A 23584-nucleotide genomic window follows, 5' to 3' on the forward strand; every position below is an offset into this window, starting at 1 on the left:
CTAAAGGAAAACAATTTGCAACCGAATTGTAAATAACAGAGTGTGCACCAATTCTCCTCCAAATCAAACAGTCGCTAGATCGACATCATTCCTCTGTGAAGTGTCCAAGTGGAGTGCAAACAATTCTGTGACTTATCTAGTCTGCAGGCGTATGGTGTGTAACTTTTGTATAATAGGAGGCAAATGGTATTTAATTGGCAGTTTGCAGTACACCTCTGCACCTATCTTATAGGAATAACAACGCTGCAATGAAAAGCTCAAAAAGAAAAAAAAAAGAAAAGAGGCAAAACGAGGTAGGTAAACAAAAAGATATAAAAATAAAACAAAAACAAAAAGCGCCACAGTTTTCTTGATGTAACACCCTATTATCACAGCCAGCCATGCTTGTAGCTATTAAAAATAAACCTTTGATACACATATTTTATCATTAAATTATTAGAGAATTTGTGTTGAAAGACTCATTATCACCTGAACTACATACACACTTTTTTGTAGATTTTTTTAATTTTTTTAATTTTTTTTTTTTGCACAGATGTGGTCCGTTACTGTACGTTGGGTAATTCTAAGAAATCAATCTTTACAACATTGGCCAGTTAAGCCTTAAGCCTGTAAACCGTGGTGGCAGATGCTCTCATTCTGCCATCCTTTGGTTAAAAAAACTATTTTTTTTTTTTTTTTTTTTTTTTTTTTTTACTAGTAGGCCAAGGCCTCATAGAAGCTCCTGACAGTTCAATTGGTTAATACTAGAAAGTGTCACTGTGACAATATTGGCAACAGTCCTATTATTGCCTATAAGCTATCTGTCTGAATAGCTGTAAATGAAACTTAAAAGGAGCCAATCACTTCTAACATTCCCTCTTGGTTTTTTCCCTGACCTGTTGCATTATATACAATAAGAAAAACAGTACAGGAAGTTTCTTTATATTTCCCAATAACGCTTGCTGCTCAATACAATACCAACACCCACTGCTGTGTAAGCATTAATTGACATTAATTGACAGACAGATTGAGTAATGGCATTTCTTTAGACAGCGGCTAGTTTAGCCATTTAAACTACGTTTCCTAAAAGAAGTGGAAACTTTGTTTTCCATTAAAAATGAATTAGACTGTTGCTATCAAAAAGCAACATTCAGGTTGATGAAGGCAAAAAGGTTTTCTTTTTTAAATCTTCAATTACCCAGCTCTACAGCTTTAGCCTTCAGCAAAACAGAAAAAAAGTACATTATTGTGCTGTCTTGTTTTACTCTGTAATTTTACAACATATCTATATTTATATATAACGCTAGAGCAGGCAGACAGGAATCAACATATTGGCTCAAGTCTCAATACTTTTTGTGTTTTTTTGCCATTCTTACAAAATAAGACACAATGAAAAGCTAAAATGAACAAGCCGACAGCTGACGTCTGTGGACTTGTGAACGGTTTCCCAGTGTTGAAGTGCAAAGTCCCGGTTATCCTTCTGGGGCAAGGCTGCTGAATTCTTGTACATTGCTGCTAATATGTCCTGTTGTACTCTGCACATCTGATAAACAAGAGGCCTTAGCCAGGTTAGACGGCAGCAGACAGTCCCACGAGGCAATGCACGTCTACATAAACCAGACCTAGTTTAGAAATAATGCCATGGATAGGATTGCTTGGACAGTTCTGTTACCAGTTCATCATGGAGTTTCTGTTCAATGTCATAAAAAAGACTTGGCTGCTGCCTCCTGACCGCACAGATGCAAAGAACACCTATAAAAGACAGGCAGAATTCATGAATTATAAAAGGCATGCTTACATCACATTGTGTGCTTACATTGTGCATTTATTAGGGAATATTATTAAGAATGGGAAAATATTATTAGGGTGTCTGAGCAACAATATCAGATTTCCCCAGAAAGTGAAGCTGGGGTTCGAATTTTTAACAACTAAACCATTCCAAGAACATCCTGCATGACAAGATCCCTCTATGTTAGGACATTTTTATAGACAGGGGATTGGTGGTCCTCCCATTTATCCCATTAGTATTTGGTTAGGTAGCTGCATTTTGACTTTAGAAAGTCCTCAAAAGTTAGATTTTCCCTAAGAAGTTTTATGAACTAAGCAAAAAGACTAAAGGCAGTGTTTCAGTATGTAATTACCAGTCAGAATGACCCTTTTTTTTCCTACTAAAGAGGAAAATTCCAAAAACACACAAACACAAATGTAACATACTGCACCATTCATATTCTTTAATAAGGTTTTTTTTTACACTTTATTTCTACATCAGTAGAAGTAATACACGGTCAGTAATACACTACATGGATATAGTACAATCCTCACTTGTTATACTGTATCCGTGTTGAAGCTTTTCACAGTAGGACAGAACTACAGAACACCCCCCTCTCCTCATATCATTAACATGAGGGTTCTGCAGTTCTCAAAGATACTGAAAGACGTTGTCACCTAACAATCAGACAAAGAGCTGGCAGGAATAAAACATATCCTTTCAATGGTATATCTAGAGTAGATTTATTCCCTTAGGCTACGTACACATGTCCAATGGTTCTTGCCCGATATCGGACGAAAATCTGGCGTGTGTACAGCGCGATCCACGGACGATGGACGACGAATGATCCTTATTGTAGCGAAGGGGGAAACTGCAGCAGGATGCTGCTCCATTGTTCTCCCCCTCCCCTTTCCATAGGGGAGAAGAACGGTGCTGTATGTACAGCACTCGTTTATGCATCGTGCAGTCCTTGGAAAGTCGCTGGAAAGGATCGTGGAAGATCCTTTCCAACAACAATTATTGCACGTATGTACCCAGCCTTAGATTTGGCAGTTTTATTAATTTTCATTTTTTTAGGCTACAAACATTTTTAGCAAGTACAAAAACTACTATTTCCCTTGTCAAAAATGCAATGTTCTTGTAACTTCTTTCTGTGTAAAAAGGCAGCGTAAACAATGTTATCTACTAGTTAAACTACTGGCCACAACAATCCACAATGTAATGAGGATAAACAAGGCAGATATGTTTGCCACACTTATTGAAAATTCTGCATGCTTTGTTTCCTATGTCACATTGCTCTATATCATATTGTATGGTGTGTAATCTGTATTTTACACTGCCGTATTCAGTATTCTGCATTGTGTTATCTATTCCACACTGCCTTATTCCATGTTCTACACTGCACAATCCCTAATCCACACTAACTCACCAACTTTTAGCTTTCTCCCCCTTCTGAAGGATTGCCTACCTCTGTCCTAGCTCTTTAGTAAATTAACCCCACTGACACAAAGACGATCTAATTATTAATTTATTAGAAAACTGTATGTAAACCTGGCAACAGTTATTATTCTGTCTGTACGATCTCTGTGCATTTTCAAACCTGTAACTATATAGTTTAAAGATTTCATTCAATGTAAAACACCTATGCAGCCACTAAATAGCTATATGAAAACCTAAAGCCGGTTGTATAATTGGACTATGGCAGTGCAGCCTAATAGTAAGAGATCCACAAAGCATAGCAAAGTTTCTGTTCTCAGCATTTGGGCTGCACTGTTCCCATCATGATGAACTTCCCAGTGATTTAATGCATGATCTATTTATTACATGCAATTAATGTAAAAGCAAAACAGTGGTAACTCTAGGTAAAAGTTATATTACATTTACACAAAACTCAGAAAATATCTGCTCAAAAGAAACTTTATTTCTGAGAGCTCATATTACTTGCTGCACAGAGGATAACAGGTGCACTCCATCTATACTAGTAAAACACTGCCCCTAGTGGCCATGAGCGGCTAGCTAAAACAGTTTACTATATGGTGATACTTCTTGTTATTGCTATTTAGGTTCATTGAAAGATTTATTATAATGTAGATATTTTCTCTGCAGCCTGTAAAAAATTATATATATGTTCCATTGGTACACTGCCTGTCAGTGCTTAGACGCTGGTCTGAACCTGGCCTGAGTATATTACCTTTTCAATGACTTTGGTATGCCTTTCAATAAAAGCAGTTCTTTAAACGTATTACTTTATACAGTTCTATTTTTGTAGCTTAACTCATATTAGTAAATCTATCATTGATTTTTCACTTTTTTGTATTTTGTATTTTGTTTTTCCAACACTTTAAACTGCAGTTATCTGTTCTTCTATCAGTTTGATAAATACAACAAAATAAAGTGGTGCTATTTAAATGTAGCAGTAATTAGAATAGTAATAAAGTGTGTGCCTATTACCGAGGTAAATGGACACCTATCAGTCCGAAAACTGTAATAATATTGTAGGATTAATTATCAGAAACCATGATGCAGCAATCATACCACAGCTCCTAGCACATACCTTATCATTTCTTTCACACAGAAATTTTAACCTCTGGGCTCTCTTGTGCATGAATACTCCATCCAGATGCCCGGTCTCCACTGAACGGATTTCAATAGCTTTCTCTCCCCAGCCCATGATCTGATTGGAGTGGATATATGCTGCAAAGGACAACGCAGGGTTTAGATTGATCAGCTACCTTGGTGACCTATCCTATATAAAGCTTGGCATGCTGTATGCAATTTCTTCCTGTTGTAACAATTGACATAGAAATTGACGCACTGGTCACGCAAATAGATTAATATGAATGTTAGCCAAAAAAATTCTTGTTCAATTTTCCATTGACATGCTCTCCAAATATTGTTTGAAAATGTTCAATAAAAAAAAAACACTTTAGCCAATTTTGTGATCGATCCAACATTTTCATCTAATAGATTCCCTAATCTATCAAAAATATTAGTAATAAGTGTATAGCTAACTAAAGGTCAATGTGCAGAGCATAAATCCAATATTACCCTGGAGGATCAGTATATGGCCTGCTGGTAATGTTTATTTACAATAACTACAATAAAAAAGTGAACCCTAGTTAATAATAGAATGCTAGGCACTCAATCCACTCTGAAAAAAAGGCCGTAGCAATGTGGACCCCTTGCTTTACTGATAGCAGCCAGTATTGCCTTTCACACTAGTGGTGCCAAGAATAAGATGGGGTGTGTATGGGGTGCGGAGAACATTTCTTTGCCTGTAGGCTTTATTCTCACACCTCCAGGCTACAGTCAAAGATTTAGGACTGAACACTTTTTTTCCTCAGCACCAAAATAGGCCAGGAATCAAATTAAGTGCTATAATATATATATATGTATATTGTATATTTATTTATTTGTGTTATAAAAATAAAGGTAGAAAAGGGGTTACCATGCTGGAGAAGATTGTTCATTCATAGAAAATTAATGTTGGATTTAATTAAACTAAAATCATTCTCTGAAGAAAAGCTGGCAAAAACATTTGAATGTGTAGGTACAAGTGAACCCACCCCAAGGCATTTGTTCTGGCCTGTGCATGCTTTAGGAGACTGGTAATGTGCACTAGTTTCTATTGGTATAAAGGTGATCAACATTTACCTCTAATGTAATCTTATCTGGGAAAAACAAAATTAATCGGACATTGTTTTAATGACATTGGCTACTGCATGCAACAAAGATTACACTGTCAGCTTATTGAGCCAATAGACAATGTTTATTGGCACTGCAGTGTAATACTACCTAAATATTTTAAGTGACTCTGTCATGTAAGAAAAATGGGGTTACATTACAGCCCTTACAGGCTATAGAAATGTTAATATGTTTCAGTCACAGTTCCAGAACAAGCATGCTGTGATTTCAGTTTTGTACGGCCAGGGTTACCTAATGCACCCGTAATGTCCATAAAATCCAAGGACCTTTGTTACCTATGTTATTAAATCATATAAGCAATATGAACGGGCAGCACATTTTTGTAAATACCCAAAACACTAACCTACTGAAGTGGGCATTTCACCCCACTGAAGTACCACATCTTTTGTAATTCGGCCATATGTGTTAACATACACGCCCTCATCCTCATAGCACACAAGCATTTCCATGCCATCTGTTTTAGGCAAGATGACAATAGCATGTGGAGTGATGTTCCCTTGAATCTGCAAACAGGAAAAGGAGACTGACTTTAGACATGTAGGTCATATCACTTACAGCAAAAAAGGCAAGCTTTAGTTGGGATAAGTAGTTACCTATACTATACTACCTATTACCTATACTATCCTATGTTACCTTTTACCATTTTGTAACAATTTCAACCTATTGCTAGATACATTTCTGGAATAAAAAGGATGCATCACAAAAGGTGCATTTAAACATTTATGTATACCAAATCTCATTACTGTCCCCAGAATTTTTTTTTTTTAAGACTCCATAATCAATGACAGATATTTTAGGAAGTCTTATACTCTACAATGAACCAGATCTCAACCAACAGGGGAAAACCTTGCAGGAATCCCTTAGAAGTAGAATATTTGTACATCTGTGATACACAGTCTTAAGCTGCATGCATATGTTATATTTCTATCTCTGGAAACAATGTTTAGTGATAATTTCCAGTGACAAAACAAATGAAAACCCTACACACAGTGTTATTTTTATGGCAGAGGAAGGATGACCAAGAGGCACCCCACCATGTCCTCCTCTATAGGAAATAGGAATAGTCCTACCAGCTTATTTGTTTAGTTATTTGCTATGGCAGATCACTAAATGTTGTTAGGGGATTGCCGCACACATGCTAGAAGCTTTGTTCCTCTTGGGTGACATCTATCTAACGTGCTATAGCGTAATGACCATGACCCCAATGTTATTCCACAATTATTTTTTAGGTATTTAAATAAGATTTATTTCTGGGGTTCAATATATGTTTTCTGGGGTGCCCTGAATATATGGCTGATTAAGCATTTGGACCCTGTTGTAAAAAAAGGCTGAGAACTTCTGTGCCAAATCAAGGCATAGTTTTATATACATTTGTTTTTATTGATGCAGGCATTTGAGGCAGTCATTTACAGGTACCAAAATATTCCTCAACTGCATTCTACACAGATTTACTTACATGAGATGGAACGTAGATGTCATATGTATTTCCAGAATCAACATCAATGACATGGAAACCAGTGCTTGAGCCAAATATTACTTTTAACCTTTGACCTTCTTCTACAGTGAGATCACAGAGCAATGGTCTATGCTGGAGGTCTGTAAAAGACTGAACATACATTTTCCATTTAATTGTCAGGCAGATGAAACCACACAGGAAATTAAACAGTAATATTGTTTGCCAGTATGCATATTAAATATTCATGAATTGCTGGCAGACTCTTTATGGGTCAAGGTCAATTATTATGGCCAGCAGATATATGATAAGATATCAAACACACTTAACAATAAAGGAGAATGTACAATGGCCACATCATTGCCAGTATGGAGTTCACATAAGACCACTGCAATTTTTCAAATACAGTTTCCCACAAAAATGTACAAAAAGTGTGAATGTGTTGTTGAGCCAATACCCCCCTCCCTTTTTGACACTAAAAATGCATATAAAATCAGTACACAAATAGTGGTACAAACAGCTACCAATGGTGATTGAAATTCAAAATGAGCAAATTACTTCTCTTGAACCAAGAATTTACCCAGATCAGGCAGACAAAAATACAAATAGTGCCTAATTGATATGAAATCAGTATTTTAAAACCCATACCATCATCATAAATAAACAAATAATGATATTATTTGAGCTTTAGTCTTCCTACCTCTCAGTTAGGATTTAGAAAACCAATGGAGTTTTGAAAGGACTAACAGAGTGTGGGATTGCTTCCTGTCCTTGTATAATGAAATTTACCTAACCACGATGTACGATACTCCCTTACTGGATGAATATGTATGTTCATCAATAATTACTGTTTATTATTATAGATGTGGTATGCTGTGTAATATTACTTGTTTATAGACCAGAGATATCCAATCATCAATATAAAGTATTCAGAAATAATTTATACAAACCTTAAAAGCCATAAACTTATGATAAGGCTTTGGAGCCCAGGCATAAATCTCTACAGAACTCTTTAATGCAATAACCAGGAACTTAATTCTTTCGTATTTCACTAGTAAAAAAAAAAGTAGAATAAATAAATGCTTTATCATATTTATTACCCTGTAAGAGAAAAATACAAATGGGTTAACATATTAATAACTGCATGGCTCATTGATCTGCTAAGAAACATCAGCAAGATAAGCCTTTACATGTTTAACTAGATACACAGCATACAACCATTATAAGGTATCCCCTTTCAAACTGTGTTTGAAAAAGATAGAAAACAAAAATGATTTTGTCCCTGGATCCATTCATAGAGCCTTTGATCTAAGCAAAACTGTCGCAAAATGCTTTAGGTTCCAGATATGTCAGATGCCTAGGTCATCCACTACATTCATCTTCCACCATGTCAGATGGCTTCAAACAGCAGGGGGAACAAAATTATACTAATCGGCAACAGGACTTTTGTGTATGAAGTGTCATCTTTTACAGTATAATTTATATTTAACCTAAAAAACTATATAAGCACAATGTAAAATAAATAGCATGCTGTTACTATAATTCACAAGCAATGTTCAACCTAATCCTTTCTTCTAATCTAACATCTATATTTTGAGGAGGTATTCACAGATAGTGATATTTGATGTGCTTTTCAATTTATTAGTAAGTACATACAATTTTTGAAATTGTAAAAATTTGAAAAATTCTCGAAATGCGTCAAAATGGTTATGTATGTGAGACTATGTAACTATAATGCTTTTAATTGGACTTACCACCAAATTGATACTTTTAGAACTGTTTTATTAATTGTTATAAGAAAAGTTAAGTTTTTTTGTATTCTAAGTGCCTAAAAAGTCCTTTCGTTTTGAATCCTTGTGCATTATATTAATATATACATTTCATATAACTAGTTATAATTAGATTAGTGACAGGGCAGTGGAGAGGAAGGAGATTGTAAACTAGCTATTATTAAGAAGAAGGGTCTATGACAAGTTTGTACATTTAATGTTAATACAATAAAAAAAACTCACCAACTTTATAATGCACACAGCCTTCTAAATCCCCTACTGTTATCCAGCCCTGCTTCTTCTCTACTTCTGGATCATTATGCAATATCCGGTTCCTCAGCCAGGAAAGGTAATACACTCTTAGCTTGTTCTTTTTCCCTAGTGAGACATATCACAACAAGTAATTAGAAAAAAAAAGCAGCAAAGAAAAATAAAAATGAAAAAAATAGTGTTACTTGAATGCTTCACTCTATACACACAAAGGTATATAGTACGTTTCAAAAGTGCAACACCAACTAATGCAAATTTAAAGACAGCTTTGAAATGACTATGCTATTTAAAATCTGAGCATAACTATGTCACTGTAGCTGGAAGGAGTGTTTTAATATGTTGTAAGTGCTAATTTGCAGGAATATAACACTGTTTTATAGAGCCTTTAGTGTGTTGATTTGTGTTGATTTGAGACTAAAGACGCAGATGCAGCAAGATCTGGGAGGTCTTCAACATTGTAAGCTGTTGTTTAACCTGATATTGGGAACAATGAAGCGGTCAGTCAAGTGGTTACTGAAATGTTTGAATGCTGTTTAGTGGACACTTGCAAGTTGATTTTGAAGAAAATTGGGTAATTTAGTGATAACTTTTATGTAGTGCTTTGGCACTGTTAATATGATGAACCTCTATGAAGTGGTGAAACAAGTTTTCCATGGCTGAAGAAATTCAAGACTAAAAAGCTGGAGGTAAACATGGCCATAGCTTTGGGAAGTTTTTTTACAGATGAGAATCTTCAAAGGGACCACATAGTAAATGCAGGAAATGTCTCTAACTTTCTGTGTAAATTAGACAATGAACTGAAAAAAAACGAGAGGGATTATGAGGTGATAACAGAAGAGCAATATTTAAATGAATACTTAAGTGAAATGGTATAAGATTTATGTTTTGAAGTAATTCCCTTCTTGGTAAGGCTAACAGTTTACACACACAATTATATACATACATATACACATATATATATATATATATATATATATATATATATACACACACACACATATATATATATATACATCCATATATATACATACACACATACAGTTTATATGCCCTAGTAAAATTTGAAAGATATACACAATTATATACATACATATACACATATATATATATATATATATATATATATATATATATATATACACACACACACACATATATATATATATACATCCATATATATACATACACACATACAGTTTATATGCCCTAGTAAAATTTGAAAGATATGTACGACTCTTTAGAAAAAACATGGGTGGTGAGGCATTTGTTTTTTTAATTCTCTGTACAATTTAAGTCACTTGCATCACAAAAGATTTCAAAAAGATTTCAGGTGACACCCTTTATGCTATGGGATTGTCCATGGTGAATGACTTGAGTATTTGCCCCGATAACTCATGCATGGTGGGTAGCTGGGAGAAAACCGATTGCCTGGAACTTTAAAGGTGGGGCTCTAGCTTTGCTATTGGTATATTGTTGGGCAGAGACACATTGCTAGGTTTTACATACAAATAAAACAAGACAGGAAGTGATTATCACACCTGATATGGTTACCAGGACATTCAATCCCTCCAGAACATCCATCTGCTGAAATCTCCTCCTGTTGATAAGGTTGTAGACCTTTCCTTGTCCACTGCGGTCCAACAACATTAGCCCATTCTCTGTGCCCACTAGCAAGTTTACACCTATGTGCAGAAAGAATAGATTTCTTGCAAAAAAGGTTGTGAAGACAAGATTATCACTGAGAATTGTAAATGCCAATGGTCAGTTTATTCAAGTCAGTACATGCTAGGTATTTTATATTGTCTTTTATTTAATATAGCTTTAAAAACAGTATTTAATATGAGGTTAGAACTACAAGCCATTATTTTACACAATAATGTACACTAGTTAAAGGGATAAAGAACAGTATCTAAAGGTGTCTAATACATAAAACTGTAAATTTTGATAGGAAGGTATCAACAGAGTTTTAGGTAAATGTTGTTGTGATGTCTTTCATTGCCACCTCAGATGGGGCAATTCAAATCCAGGGGGACTGGTCAATGCTCATTCGTTTATATTTAAACATCAGCTTTGGTTACTGAGCTTTGTAAAGAACTTTAACTTTCCTTTTAGCAGGAAGTAGGTAAAACTTGGAAAAAGTAAAAAGGAGAGATAACTCTACCTCCTGCCAGAAGAATTAGAATGTGTTCTATTATTATGCAATATTTCATATTTACCCAACTGAATCTAAAATATCTAAACTTACTTCAAGTCCTCCACAACTAACAAATATATGTAAGCATTTATAATCAAGATTATTATTTAAATGGTACATGTCACTACAGTAAAACTGTTTTTTGCCATCTAAAATTACTGTTTAGGCATATAGTCCTCTGAATCCTCTAATTCAGAAATCCTGAAGCCAAACACAGCCAAGCAGCAGTAATTTCAAATACCAACTCACACATTTTCTTCAAGAATGGTATAGTTTAAAGGTTGTTAAACAGTCTTGAAAGAATATGGTGGGTGCCATAAACAAAGCTGGATGCCTGGTTTTATGTCAAGTATTTAAGTCATATGCCAGAATAAGTATGCAGTTCAGTTCAGTTGTGGTGAAGCCTATGTATAAAAGGCAACCCTCAAATATTATAGAACCTTTTACATTTTATTAGAGGAGGCTAAACTTTTCAAGATGGGAAATGTGGCAAAATATGTAATGTTACCCAAACAAAAGTTGAGACTTACCCCATAATGCTGCACAAAGTATCTCAGAATTAAAGCGTTTCTTGTATTTCCGGATCTCTGGAGTATCGCTGTGAGGACGAATATTGGTAGGGTTCACGTTTACCACTGATATTTTTCTGGCCTCATTCAGCTTGGCTTGTTCTTGTCTAAGCAGTTCGCTAGTAAACAGGGCTAAAAAAAACACTCTCTTCATTCAGCAAAAAAAGAATAAGAAAATGGAGCATGCGTGTTCTGTGACAAATCTCAGCATTTCACATTTCATACATAGGGTGGACAGCTTCCAGAGCTGCAGATTTTGCTGAACTACATCTCTCACAATCCTCTACCAGATAACAGTGTAGTTTAGCAAGAGCTGTTGAGGCCTCCTCTAACCCACCCATGGATAGGCATTCTCATTCAGAGGGGAAAGGAGATAAAGAAATAAAACTTCAAGCGCAGCAACAAAATAAAATAAATAAATCAAAATGGCCTATTATCCTTCAGCTGGGGAGAATCACCACTGGTGCTGCTTCTTTATTCACTCAATATTATTCATTTAGAGATAGAATTACAAAAGTATACTTACTGAGCAGAACATTTTTAGATTTTAAAAGTAGTGGCCTGAAAAATTAGATTTAGTTAATTTTGTGCCTACCAAAAGATAGTAAATGTATGCTACAGACTATTGTATAGTTATTTAAAATCTAGCTAAAAATGTCAGTTTTGGGTAGATTGGGAAAGGTTTAAAACTTCAGTGCTAAGAAATTATAATTGCAGTGAGCATGAGTGAATGTTAAAGCATCTGTGATTGCTAAATGGGCAAAGCAAGATGCCTGATCCAGAAGAAGAGGAGAAAGACATGGCAACTACGGGGATAGATCCTTACATTGCAGGCAGGAAGCACAATAAGGAGGTTACATGTGCTAAAAAATGCCAGTATGCTGTGCATATAATACATTACCCGTTCCCAGAAAAATCATCCTGCTCGAAGTACACCCTTTGCAATTGCCTCCATTTAGAAAGTACAACAACAAATATTTTATATAAGAATTCTAGTTTAGCTGAGTACAGCATGGAGGAATTAAAAATTAATTAGTGAATACATTTGTCCAATCAGTAAAGAAAGCAGCTGTTGTGTTTATTCTTCCTAGCATTACCAGGACTAAACTACCTCAAGCAGACATGCTCTGTTGTAGCCCATTTCTAATAACTATAAGCTTCCACTGATTTATAAGAATTAGAATAGCGAAAACTAAATTGTGGTTAGCTGCCATGGGTTACAACACAGCACTGCTCTTTACACTATAGTGATAGATAAAACCACTACACTTACATTATAAACCATAAGAAATCACCTATAAACCTACCTGAACACTACTATAAGAGCAATAAAGAGTTTACTTACAAACCATATCATCTCAATACCTGTCGCAGATGACTCTTCGTCGTCGTCGTCATCATCTTCATCCTCCTCATCATCGTTATCAGTAGGTGATGTCTGGAAAACTCTTGTATCAACAAATGGTGTAAAAGATGCTTTTGTGGTACTTCCCACACCATACTATAATGATTAAAAAGGAAGGGGAAAAACAAAAACATAAAAAAAAAATAAAATAGAAGTATGGATCACAAATCAAAACCTTTAAAATAATATGTTAAACAATTAATGATATTAATGTGACAACTATCATCAATTCTTACAGATATACTATATACCTATATTGGTTTACTACAATTTACAAGTAAATTGGAAATAACATTTTCCAACGTGACTATACAACTGTAAAATCAAATTCACACCTTCCAAATCTATATAACATGAGGACCTACTTGATATATTTAATATATTTATATAGCTAAGGCAAACTCCTGTATTTGATAGTAGATCTAAAGGAGACTGTTCAAACAAATTGCAATGTGATGAGCTTTAGAGAGTATAAATTAGTTCTTATTTATTCCCAGAAGTACACAACATCTAAAGCCCACTGTTCTAATATTGAGTTTAGTGTCTCTCCATGGCTGCCTCTTCAAGAATGAATTTAGAACCCTGTAATGCATGTGTCACCTGAATGTTTGTACAACTTCATGATAGTGAAGTAGAATACATTCAATATCACCGCTCCGGAAACAGCATGCAGCATGCACATTCAGATTTTAAACTATTCTCCCTTACTAAGCGCTGTGTACTTCTGCATTTATTCAACAGATAACAAGTTTGTAAAATATAACCACTAGAACAGTTTATAATTCTTGACACTATTTGTGGAATTGATAATCAGTATCACATAAAATAATGTACAACCTCAAAATAAAACCCCATTCATTTCTAGCTGTATTGAAGTATCTTTGTAGCTTCCTGCATTTCCTTAGACACACACACACACACTTTATTAAACTTTTCTGGAATACAGCTATGCCAAATAACAAATGATGCGTTAGGGAAAGCTCTACAGCATGCATGAGTTGCGAAGAAACACATTTGTTCAATTCTGGGGTAACAAAGACAGATATAAAGACACATCCTCCCTTCACCACCAATGGACCTAACATGCATGCATCTGTAGTGCTAAAACAAGGGTAGAGAAGGAAAGATGAAGAGAAGAAGAGAGATAAACGTAGCACCACGGTCAGTACTTGTAACCAGTTATCCAATAGCGGAGTGTTAGTTTGGTACTGCCACCACCTACTTCAGTCCCAGTCTCCACTTCCTGTGCATGTGTTGAACCTCTCCCTATAGGCTCGGTTGGAGTACCCACCGGGGAGTGGCTCTGCTGGACTAAGTCAGGAAGGTTTATGTGGCCGGCAAAACCATTACTTTCTGCATGGCCAGAGCGTTTTTTATCTCCAGATGTCTGCGGACACACAAAGGAAAGTACATGGACAACTCCATTACAAGAGCTTTATCGGCAGTTAGATGTCTGAACAGTAACATGCATATCAAACAGTAGTAGAGTTTAGAAACACAGACATATAGACAAGCTGTATGATCCAGAAGACTAAGCAAATGTACCGTTCTACAATCTTTATAAATCCAAAGTTATTCCCAAGTTATTACCTGGTATAATAATGCAATATAAAAGCTGATATACTGCCTGTAGGCAAATTCCTGCACCAAATTTTCAAACCTATATATTACATACAACAATTCATTTAAAGCAGGCTTGTTAAAAGTCCAGTTTTGGGGGGCAAATTGCAGCTCAGTTTTTCACCAGCCCGCAGCCTCTGTCATAAATCAATAATATGCGGCCTGCCAGCACTGTTGACCACAGTATAAAATACACGCGTACAAAAAAGCTATTTTATATTTTATTAGAGATGATCAACCGGCTGCAATTATCGGCCTGCTACTCGGCGGCCATTATGGGCAGGGTGGGAGCCCTCATGTGTGCACAGGGAATCCCCTACCTCAATTTAGTTGACATGCGCTGTGCAGGACCTGCATGGACCACGCCCACTCTGATTCCAAGAACATCTCTGCACAAAGCCCGTACCGACACTGGACTCTGTGCACAGGGAATCCCAACACGTCACCCTGGTGGGCGTAAACTGTGCGGGACCCGCGCAGACCACATCCACACTAACCCCGAGTACGTGCTGAATGGTCGGTCCCCACATATTTTCATCTGACCAAATCTGGACCTCTTTGCAAAAAGTTTGGACACCCCTGATTTAAAGTCAAAAAGGTTCACAAATAAATTGAAATTGAAAATCCTAAACTATAAATCGAGATTGCAATTCCACCACCATCACCAATGAGGGGGGTTAAATGCACCCCCTAGTGCACAGTTCTAGTGTTTCTACTTTTTTTTAACCATTCAAAGCACTGAATATAGTTTTTAAAGCTTTTAAAGAGATTTTTGAGAAACACTTATTTATGGACATTTTGGACTTTTAACCACTCTGGCCTATGCAGCGCTAGGTCTCAGGTTCAAATCTCGTCCAAGACACATGGAGGTTGCAGGTTCTCCTTGTGTTTGCATGGGTTTCCTCCGGGTACTCTGGTTTCCTCCCAAATTCCAAAAAACATGCAATTAGGTTAATAGGCTTCCCCCCAAAACTGACTTTGGACTATTGTAAAGACATATGACTGAGGTAGGGACATTAGATTATGAGCCCCTTGGAGGGACAGTTAGTGACACGATTATGGACTTTGTACAGCACTGCATAATAGGGTGGTGCTATATCAATCATGTGTAATAATATTAATGGATGACTCTGGGTTATCTAGTCTATATTTTCCAGTCTTTGAGAGCTTTATTTATTAAGTGGTAATCCAATAGTAGGTCACCATTTCATTGGTATTTTTTTTTCTTTTATTTCTACTACTAAAGCTGCATTTATGGAAAATGTTCTTTGTTTAACCTTGGCAATCATTGCTTTGATTACCAAACCAGAATTAATCCCAAATTGGCAAAAACTCTATTCACTTGAATGTGGCACATTTTGCCCATGCATTCCAAATAGGTCTGCAAGTGCTACCTTTAAAAAGAGAACAAATAGCACTGATATCCATGGTGGCGTATGCCATTTTATTTTTACCATATATTTTATTTTATGCCATAAGAATAGTATAATAGTGCGCCTATGGCACTAATAAATGATGTACACTATATGCCTAATTCTAAATTGGTGATGTTCGTATGGCAGATCACCACTTTCATAAATAGGAAAAACACAGATTGATGCTGTTATTGTAGCCAAAACAAACAGCACTTGACTGATCATCAGGAGCTAGGTAACTCATTCAAAAACAAGGCAGACATTTGTGCCTGGGTACAGATTTTAAGCTGAAATATACACAGCCAAGAGAGTAAATCAAACCAATGTCTCAATCCCAACCCTCCCTACTTCAATTCATCCCCATAAGGTTCCGATACAGACAATACATAAAAAGGAGATCTACCATGGTGCTCCTGAGATAATGGTCAGTGTTCTGAGAATACTTTATTGTTACTATGAAGAATTTGCACACTAACAATCCACACTCATTGTTAACACAACAAGGGATGATATTACAATTCTACATTCTGTAAGATCAGTCCCATTATAAACTTTTAGTTTTTTAGACCCCCCACCACAGCTGATGAGTATTAAAAATTCTAATTTTAACAGCAAAGTAAGATCAACTGTAATTTTCAGCTTTCTTCCAATCCCTGAGATGCATAATAATTGAAACCATCCAAATGCTAAGCTTCCCAGGATAGAATTATGGATCAAGTAAAAAGCAAATGATCTTTTATGTCAGCTCTGCATGAGTCTCTTCCTGCATGTGCTGCCAGGATTGACATTTATTTAATGAAAACCTGTGCATGAATCACTGTTCCCCTTCAGCTGCCACATGTGCATACCTAGTGTAGTGAAGCATAGCCAGGATAAAATAAAATATGTATTATACATTTCTCAGCAGTCGTTATCTTGCCAGTTTGCCAAGAGATTCTTATGACTTTCTCAGCATTCACTAAAAAGCAGGAAGTGATTTATTAGGGAAGATTCTGAACGTTGCATGCAAGGCAACCAGACCAGAGTTCTAGACTGTTTTTAACTCAGACATCCTAGCTAATTTCCATGATGGTCTAAATCAATAGAAGAAACATGACAAGAATCTCAATGTTCATCTGACATTTTTACATTTTCCTATTAAGGTTTGGAATTTTGATCATGTTTGTTTTCAGTACTGGTATGTACTAACCCCAGAAGGCCCTCTTCCAATCCTCTATTTTTTGCTTTAATAAAACATCTTGCTGTTCTAATATGTCTTCAACCCACCTTCAGTGGATTCAAAACCAACCTAATAAACAACTGCAAAGTTTGCTTTAGATGTGTAAAAAATATAACTTTTACCAGAAGTAAATATGGCATTAGACACACTCAGATTACTCAACATGGTAATGAGCCACCAACTTTCAGTGATCAGATTAATAGGGGTACAATAAAACCCAAAACAAGACTACTGCTTGGTATATACTTACCATATACTTTCAGGTTTCAGTTATTGCTCATTATAAATGGAAGGAGCACATCAACATATGATGACTTTTTATACAAAAAATGTATCCAGAAATCCAAATTTTTTGAATATGTGGCTCTTAGGAGGGGATTGTACAAGCAATGCCTCAATGTACGGGCACAGCCTTAGACTCTCACTAATAGTTAGATAAAAGTCATTGATACTGTATACAAGAAAGTTGCACAATGCATATGAATTTATTTACTATTTAATGACGACATTCTTAAATGTATATACATTTACAATTTCTGATATAGCGGATAAAAAATTGAGTTACAAATACATTGATTTTTACAAAAATATTTCAGATCCCTAGGAGTTAATACTTATACTCCCATCATGGAAATAATGAAATAAAGATATTATTCAAAGATATCTCCAAATGTATTTCGAATCATTAGGTTTGCCTACTTATGGATCCAATAAATATGTTATAAAGCATCTTTTGAATGATAAAGTTGATATAATATTTATTCCATATAAAATTTGAACTTGCAGAGGAGTAAGGGTACAATTGTGTTACTTTAATCTCATCCGGTCTGCAAAAATGCATATGCAACTGTCTGCCTTATGTGAAATAGTGACAGCCACAGAGGTAAACATACAAGTTACAATCTGTCCACAAGTACACGGAGACTGCAGTAAATGTATTCAGGCTGGGCTCTGTGCTTCAACCTCACTACAGCCTGCCGTGTTTCATTCAAACCAGACTCCCATCTAAAGGAAATCCTGTTTGTCAGGATGCCAAGTTACTGGCTTTTAGTGTTGGATACATAATATATATTTATTTATAAATATATTTATCTGCTTTACCTAAATTTAAGTGAGATATTTTGCTAGACCCTGCATTTGCTTTTTCAGTTTTTAAAAAACTTTTGTTTGCTTTTCTTTAATGCAATAAAACCATGTTTTGTATACAAAGGAATACTATATTGATGTGCTCCATTTTGGTGAATATTGAGCTTTTAGCATAATCAGAAAGTATGCACAAAGTTGCCAATTAGAACACACATCTACTTTTTTTTTCTTTGTGCCCTGCAGCAATGACAGGTCCAGGATTCTGTTACTGCTACAGCATACCCTGAAGATGTCATCTTTGCTGTTGTCTCTTCTGGGTTCATGCGATCCTCTTTGACCATCAAACCCGTGAAAGTAACAATGTCTCCGGCATAAAAGTCTATTCTTGGCAGTGGCAGTAATAGATCCAGGCTCTACACTACATGGTGCATGCTCTTTGCAGTGTAAACAAAGGACAAAAAGACACCTGAAGCAGGGGAAAAAGGTTTTTTGGCAAAAGACACTTCACATGAATTATCTGCCAAAAACCTCTGCCTCACGGAGACTTTTTGTATTTTCAGTTTACTTTCACTTTAACTGTATGTATCGTGTTTCAATTCAATTTAAAATTTCATGTTTCATATTCAATGTTCTCAGGGGGAAGGATTCTTACACATTTTCTGTAGTTCTCTAACAGACTGCAGCAAATTCAGTAAGGTACACATATATATATATATATGCTATTATGTAGAGATTATATAGAGCTAATATTTGAGGCTTATTACATTTTTGTTCAAAAAAATGGTTAAGAGTAATTAACACTCTTCTTCTAATGGCTGACACCTATATCATATACCTATTTCATGGTGCTGAAGCTTTCTCATAAATAAAAATGTACTCACCTGTTTTTAGGATATGTATCACCCAACAAATAGGCAAAGAGGTATCTTTTATCAAAGTTGAACTAATTCAAGATATAGCAAGTAAAATCCAAAACCACAATCAAATATATATTACACAGCAATAACAAATTATTAATTATAGTTTACAGTGCTTTGTTTAGTCATTAATAACCTACCTCTCTTACCATTAAAGTTCCTTCTCTAGAGATGCTTCTGAATGTCTCAGACTGGGAGGTTTCAAGACTCTGTGTCCCTGTATTATATGGCTCATTGTTTCCAGATCCTCCTGTTGATCTACAAACAAGCAGAAATATAGGGTGTCACTAAATTCAGTAACTGTATAGAGATCAACAAAGCAACATCACATAAAAGCAACATTAAGCAATATTAATTTATATTTTTTTATTGAATTTTACTTAAAAAAAAGATTTGCAGACAACACAAACATAGTTTGGGGGTGGGGGTAATGGAACATCTCGCTAACAATAACAACTATGTGGGTGAGGTTAGTAAAATCTGCACAAAAAGAAAATTTAGATGATAGCAAAGTGTCTATCCCAGAAAATTACAAGTCTGTCTGCAAAAGTGTAGGTTATTATTATTAATATTATTACACAGTATTTATATAGCGTCATCATATTACGCAGCTCTGTACAAAGTCCAAAGTTGTGTCACTAACTGTCCCTCAAAGGAGCTCACAATCTAATGTCCCTACCAGAGTCATAGGTCGTCAAGCCAATAACCTCTCTGCATGTTTTTGGGATGTTACTGTGGTAATGTAAACAATACCCTGTAATACTGTGTCAAGTGGCAAAATAGTACGGTATCCAGGTAAAAAGAAAGTAAGTTAACCTTATGGGTAGTAACAGATTCTTGCAGAAAAAAAAAAAGAATGGTGGAGGGACGGCAGGGAAGGGGGAGTGGTGGGTTGGTTCAAAAGGGGCTACCTTCGTGAACAATGAAGAAGTTATCATGTCAAAGTATGCATCCCAATCATCCTAGAATTTATGAAACTTGGCTAATTTATTTCGTAGGGTGGCTGTTAGATATTCCATTAAATGGATATCTTGAATTCTGCTTTACAATGCTTCTCGGGGGGGATTTGTGATATCAGTTTGTGTGGGCTAGGGGGAGCCTGAGATATGGGCAAACCCAATAATTGTGTTAAAAAGTCCAACTGAAAATCAAGTGAAGTGATCTGAGACAAGCCTCAAGCCAAAAACCTTGTATCAGGGGGCATTCCTAGAAGATATGCCTCAGTGTTCCCCTGTCAGCTCCACATCGCCAGCATGATGGATCAACCATAGGGAAGCACCTATGAAGGATTATTGGGATATGATACCAGCAGAGTAGGATTTTGTAGCCGTTCTCTTGTAGATAACACAGATCGAAATTTGTTATTCAAGTATTCTATTCTTCCAGGAGAGTGACATGGATGAGGAGAGGCTCTCAGGTATCAGTGGGGTAAGTATGATGAAATTCATTGTAGAGGACGTGTTGGTCAGGGCATATTTGGATTTACATTGCCTCTAGATATTCCTAGTAAATAGCATAGGAGAAAGTAAATCACATTCTAATAATAAAAGTGAGCAACCCCACAGCATCAGGTTTGGATGAGTAGGTAGCACCCATCTCTCTTCATTATCTCGCAAGATACTGGGGGGATGGAGGACAGACCACGTTGCCAGACAGTGAAGTGAGTGACCAGTTAAAACTTATGAAGATCAGGGGCCCTACACCCACCTAGACCAGGGTTCAGCAACCTTTACTATCAAAAGAGCCATTTTGCCTCCTCTTCCACTAAAGAAAAATAGTCTGGAGCCGCAAAACATAACACAGTTTATAAACTTTTAAAAGTTTTAATATTTTTTTAATTTTACCTGTTACAACAAGTGTGCATGTGTAGGCCTACTTTGAAAAAAATTAAACACTGAACTATGCCCCTAGAAGCCTCCAGCTTGTAACGTATCATCCTGTTACATTAGAAGCTGGAGGCTTCTAACGTAACAGGGTAGATTTTTTTGATGGGCAGAGTTCTTTATTTTCTGACGATGCCTTAGCGATTCAATTGTAGGTGGTGTTAGCCATAAGTGTCCCCCACTTGCACCTCTAATTTTGGTCACCTGTACCGCCTCCCCCCGTTCCAGAGAAATTGGGGTTCAGATGCTAGATGCTTCCAGCAATGTGTAACAGGGTAGATTTTTTTGATAGGCAGAGTTTTTATGAATTTTTAGGAGGTGTTAGCCACAGGTGTCCCGTACTTGCACCTCAAATTTTTTTCACCTGTACCCCCGTTTCCAGATAAATTGGGGTTTAGGTGCTAGAAGCCTCCAACAATGTGTAACAGGGTAGGGGTTTTTTGATGGGTGGAGTTTTTAGGAGGTGTTAGCCACAGGTGTCCCCCACTTGCACCTCTAATTTTGTTCACCTGTACCCCCTTCCTGTTCCAGAGAAATTGGGGTTCAGGTGCCTCCAGCAATGTGTAACGGTAGATTTTTTTGATGGGCAGAGTTCTTTATGTTCTGATGATAGCCTAACAATTAAATTTTAGGGGGTGTTAGTCACAGGTGTCCCCCACTTGCACCTACATTTTTGGTTTTGTACATCTCCCCATTCCAGAGGAATTGGGGTTCAAAGGAGGGGGATGTCATTGTACACACCCATTTGTACACGCCCCGTGGTAGATTTATTTCACTGGTATATTTTTTTCATTAGAACACCGGATAGGGAATCCCCCTCCTCCGCAGTGTCTTGGGAGGAAGGGGATCCCCCATCAGAGATCTCCCCGCGGCAGCCGAAGGGAGCCACAACAAGGAGGCTTAAGAGCCGCATGCGGCTCCGGAGCCGCAGGTTGCAGACCCCTGACCTAGACCCTTAGGTAGTGTTTAAAAAAAAAATTTTGAGAGACATCATTTTTAGGGAGGTAACACGGCACAGCAGGTAAATGTGGTGTGGTTTCCATTAGGCCAGGGAATCCTTGGAGGGGGAAGCTGTGCTTTTAAAGGAGTGGACATGAGGGAGTAATATGCACCCCTAGGCATTTTATTTGTGATGTTTTCCACATAAAGTGATAGGAAATACTAATTCTTCAAATAAAAATAATAAAAAATTCTTCACCACTACTAAAAATGTTTTTGTTGGAAACTATGTAATATTTGGAGAGACTTTCCATCCATACTTTTAACCTCTATAAACCCTTGTCAACAAAGAAAATTAAATCACTCGAATTCGGCTATATACAGGAATAAAATAAAAAACAGACAGGTTCTAATTTTTCTCCACATATATATATATATATATATATATATATATATATATATATATATATATATATATATATATATAAATTTTTTTTTTTTAGGTATGACCAATACTCTAGGCAGAATCTCCCCCTTGAACCTTTCTAACTCCCCACATTACCTAATTTTCTTCCTACATGAAGGGTCACTTACATACCCGGGCAAACAGTCAAGGTGAGGCCTAAAGTAACAGACAGAGCAGTTGGATAGACCTTTTTTGTTAGTACAGATGCAGTGAAAAACTTATGGTATTATAGTTTTATTATTAGCAGATCAATAACAGAAGAATATAACTACCTATAGCAGCTCTGCATATAACTAGAGAATTAAACAGCAAGAGTGGGAACAAAAAGAATTGCTTTAGTCAGTCATTTATCTTTGTAGACCTTGCAATAGTTCTTTTGTACACAACAGTTCGCCATAACACGATCACTTGAAAACAAAAAATGGGGTTAATTGTTTTTCTTCAGCGTTGCCAATCATATTCAGGCAGGTCTGATGCTGATTGGTGAATAAAAGTAAAAACACTTGCTGTATATGGCAAATGATGAGTGAATTAGGGCATATATTTCTTTTTAATGTATCAGTACTGAAATACTTTTCATGTCAATACAATGCTGCATTGCTTACATGAGTCGGGGAATGTCGTTAACTGGCACTGTTCCATCTTGAGTCTCGTTCTCGCCATCCTCTTCCTCGCTACTCTCAGATTCCTCACTTGATGAGGAGTAATCAGTCACCTTCTTTATTGGTCGGTTTGTCTCTTCGATACGTAATTCTCTCAACTCTTTCGCCAAGGCAGTCAGGTCCTGAAAAATAATTTACATTATAACTTGCCCAAGCCAAGAAGCTTCCTTATCATAACGTTCACTTGCACTGTAGTCAGCGAGAAAATAGCTAAACAATACGGTTACACACCCATTTAAACAGACAATGTTTGCAGCAGAAAAAA

The 23584-nt window shown here is 36.3% G+C and overlaps 1 protein-coding gene across 11 annotated transcripts in view; it reads right to left on the reverse strand.

Moving 5' to 3' along the window:
- Window positions 1–662: 662 nt before the first annotated feature.
- The window catches only part of TNIK (TRAF2 and NCK interacting kinase), a 179703-nt gene continuing 156781 nt past the window's right edge, over window positions 663–23584 (reverse strand). For 8 of the 11 annotated variants that reach the window (XM_072408106.1, XM_072408103.1, XM_072408101.1 and 5 more), the window contains 12 exons: window positions 23263–23441; window positions 19510–19627; window positions 14335–14499; window positions 13073–13208; window positions 11669–11839; window positions 10483–10626; window positions 8918–9052; window positions 7856–7956; window positions 6909–7058; window positions 5796–5955; window positions 4302–4441; window positions 663–1731 (listed from right to left, as the gene is read on the reverse strand). In XM_072408106.1, the coding sequence (XP_072264207.1) occupies window positions 1648–1731; window positions 4302–4441; window positions 5796–5955; window positions 6909–7058; window positions 7856–7956; window positions 8918–9052; window positions 10483–10626; window positions 11669–11839; window positions 13073–13208; window positions 14335–14499; window positions 19510–19627; window positions 23263–23441 (1683 nt within the window). In that variant the 3' untranslated portion in view covers window positions 663–1647. The remainder of the gene's footprint in view (window positions 1732–4301; window positions 4442–5795; window positions 5956–6908; window positions 7059–7855; window positions 7957–8917; window positions 9053–10482; window positions 10627–11668; window positions 11840–13072; window positions 13209–14334; window positions 14500–19509; window positions 19628–23262; window positions 23442–23584) is intronic. The other 3 variants (XM_072408102.1, XM_072408108.1, XM_072408107.1) reach the window with 3 other exon arrangements.

This window comes from Pyxicephalus adspersus, chromosome 4 (genome assembly GCF_032062135.1).
Source record: "Pyxicephalus adspersus chromosome 4, UCB_Pads_2.0, whole genome shotgun sequence".
In the NCBI taxonomy this organism is placed as follows: Eukaryota; Metazoa; Chordata; class Amphibia; order Anura; family Pyxicephalidae; genus Pyxicephalus; species Pyxicephalus adspersus.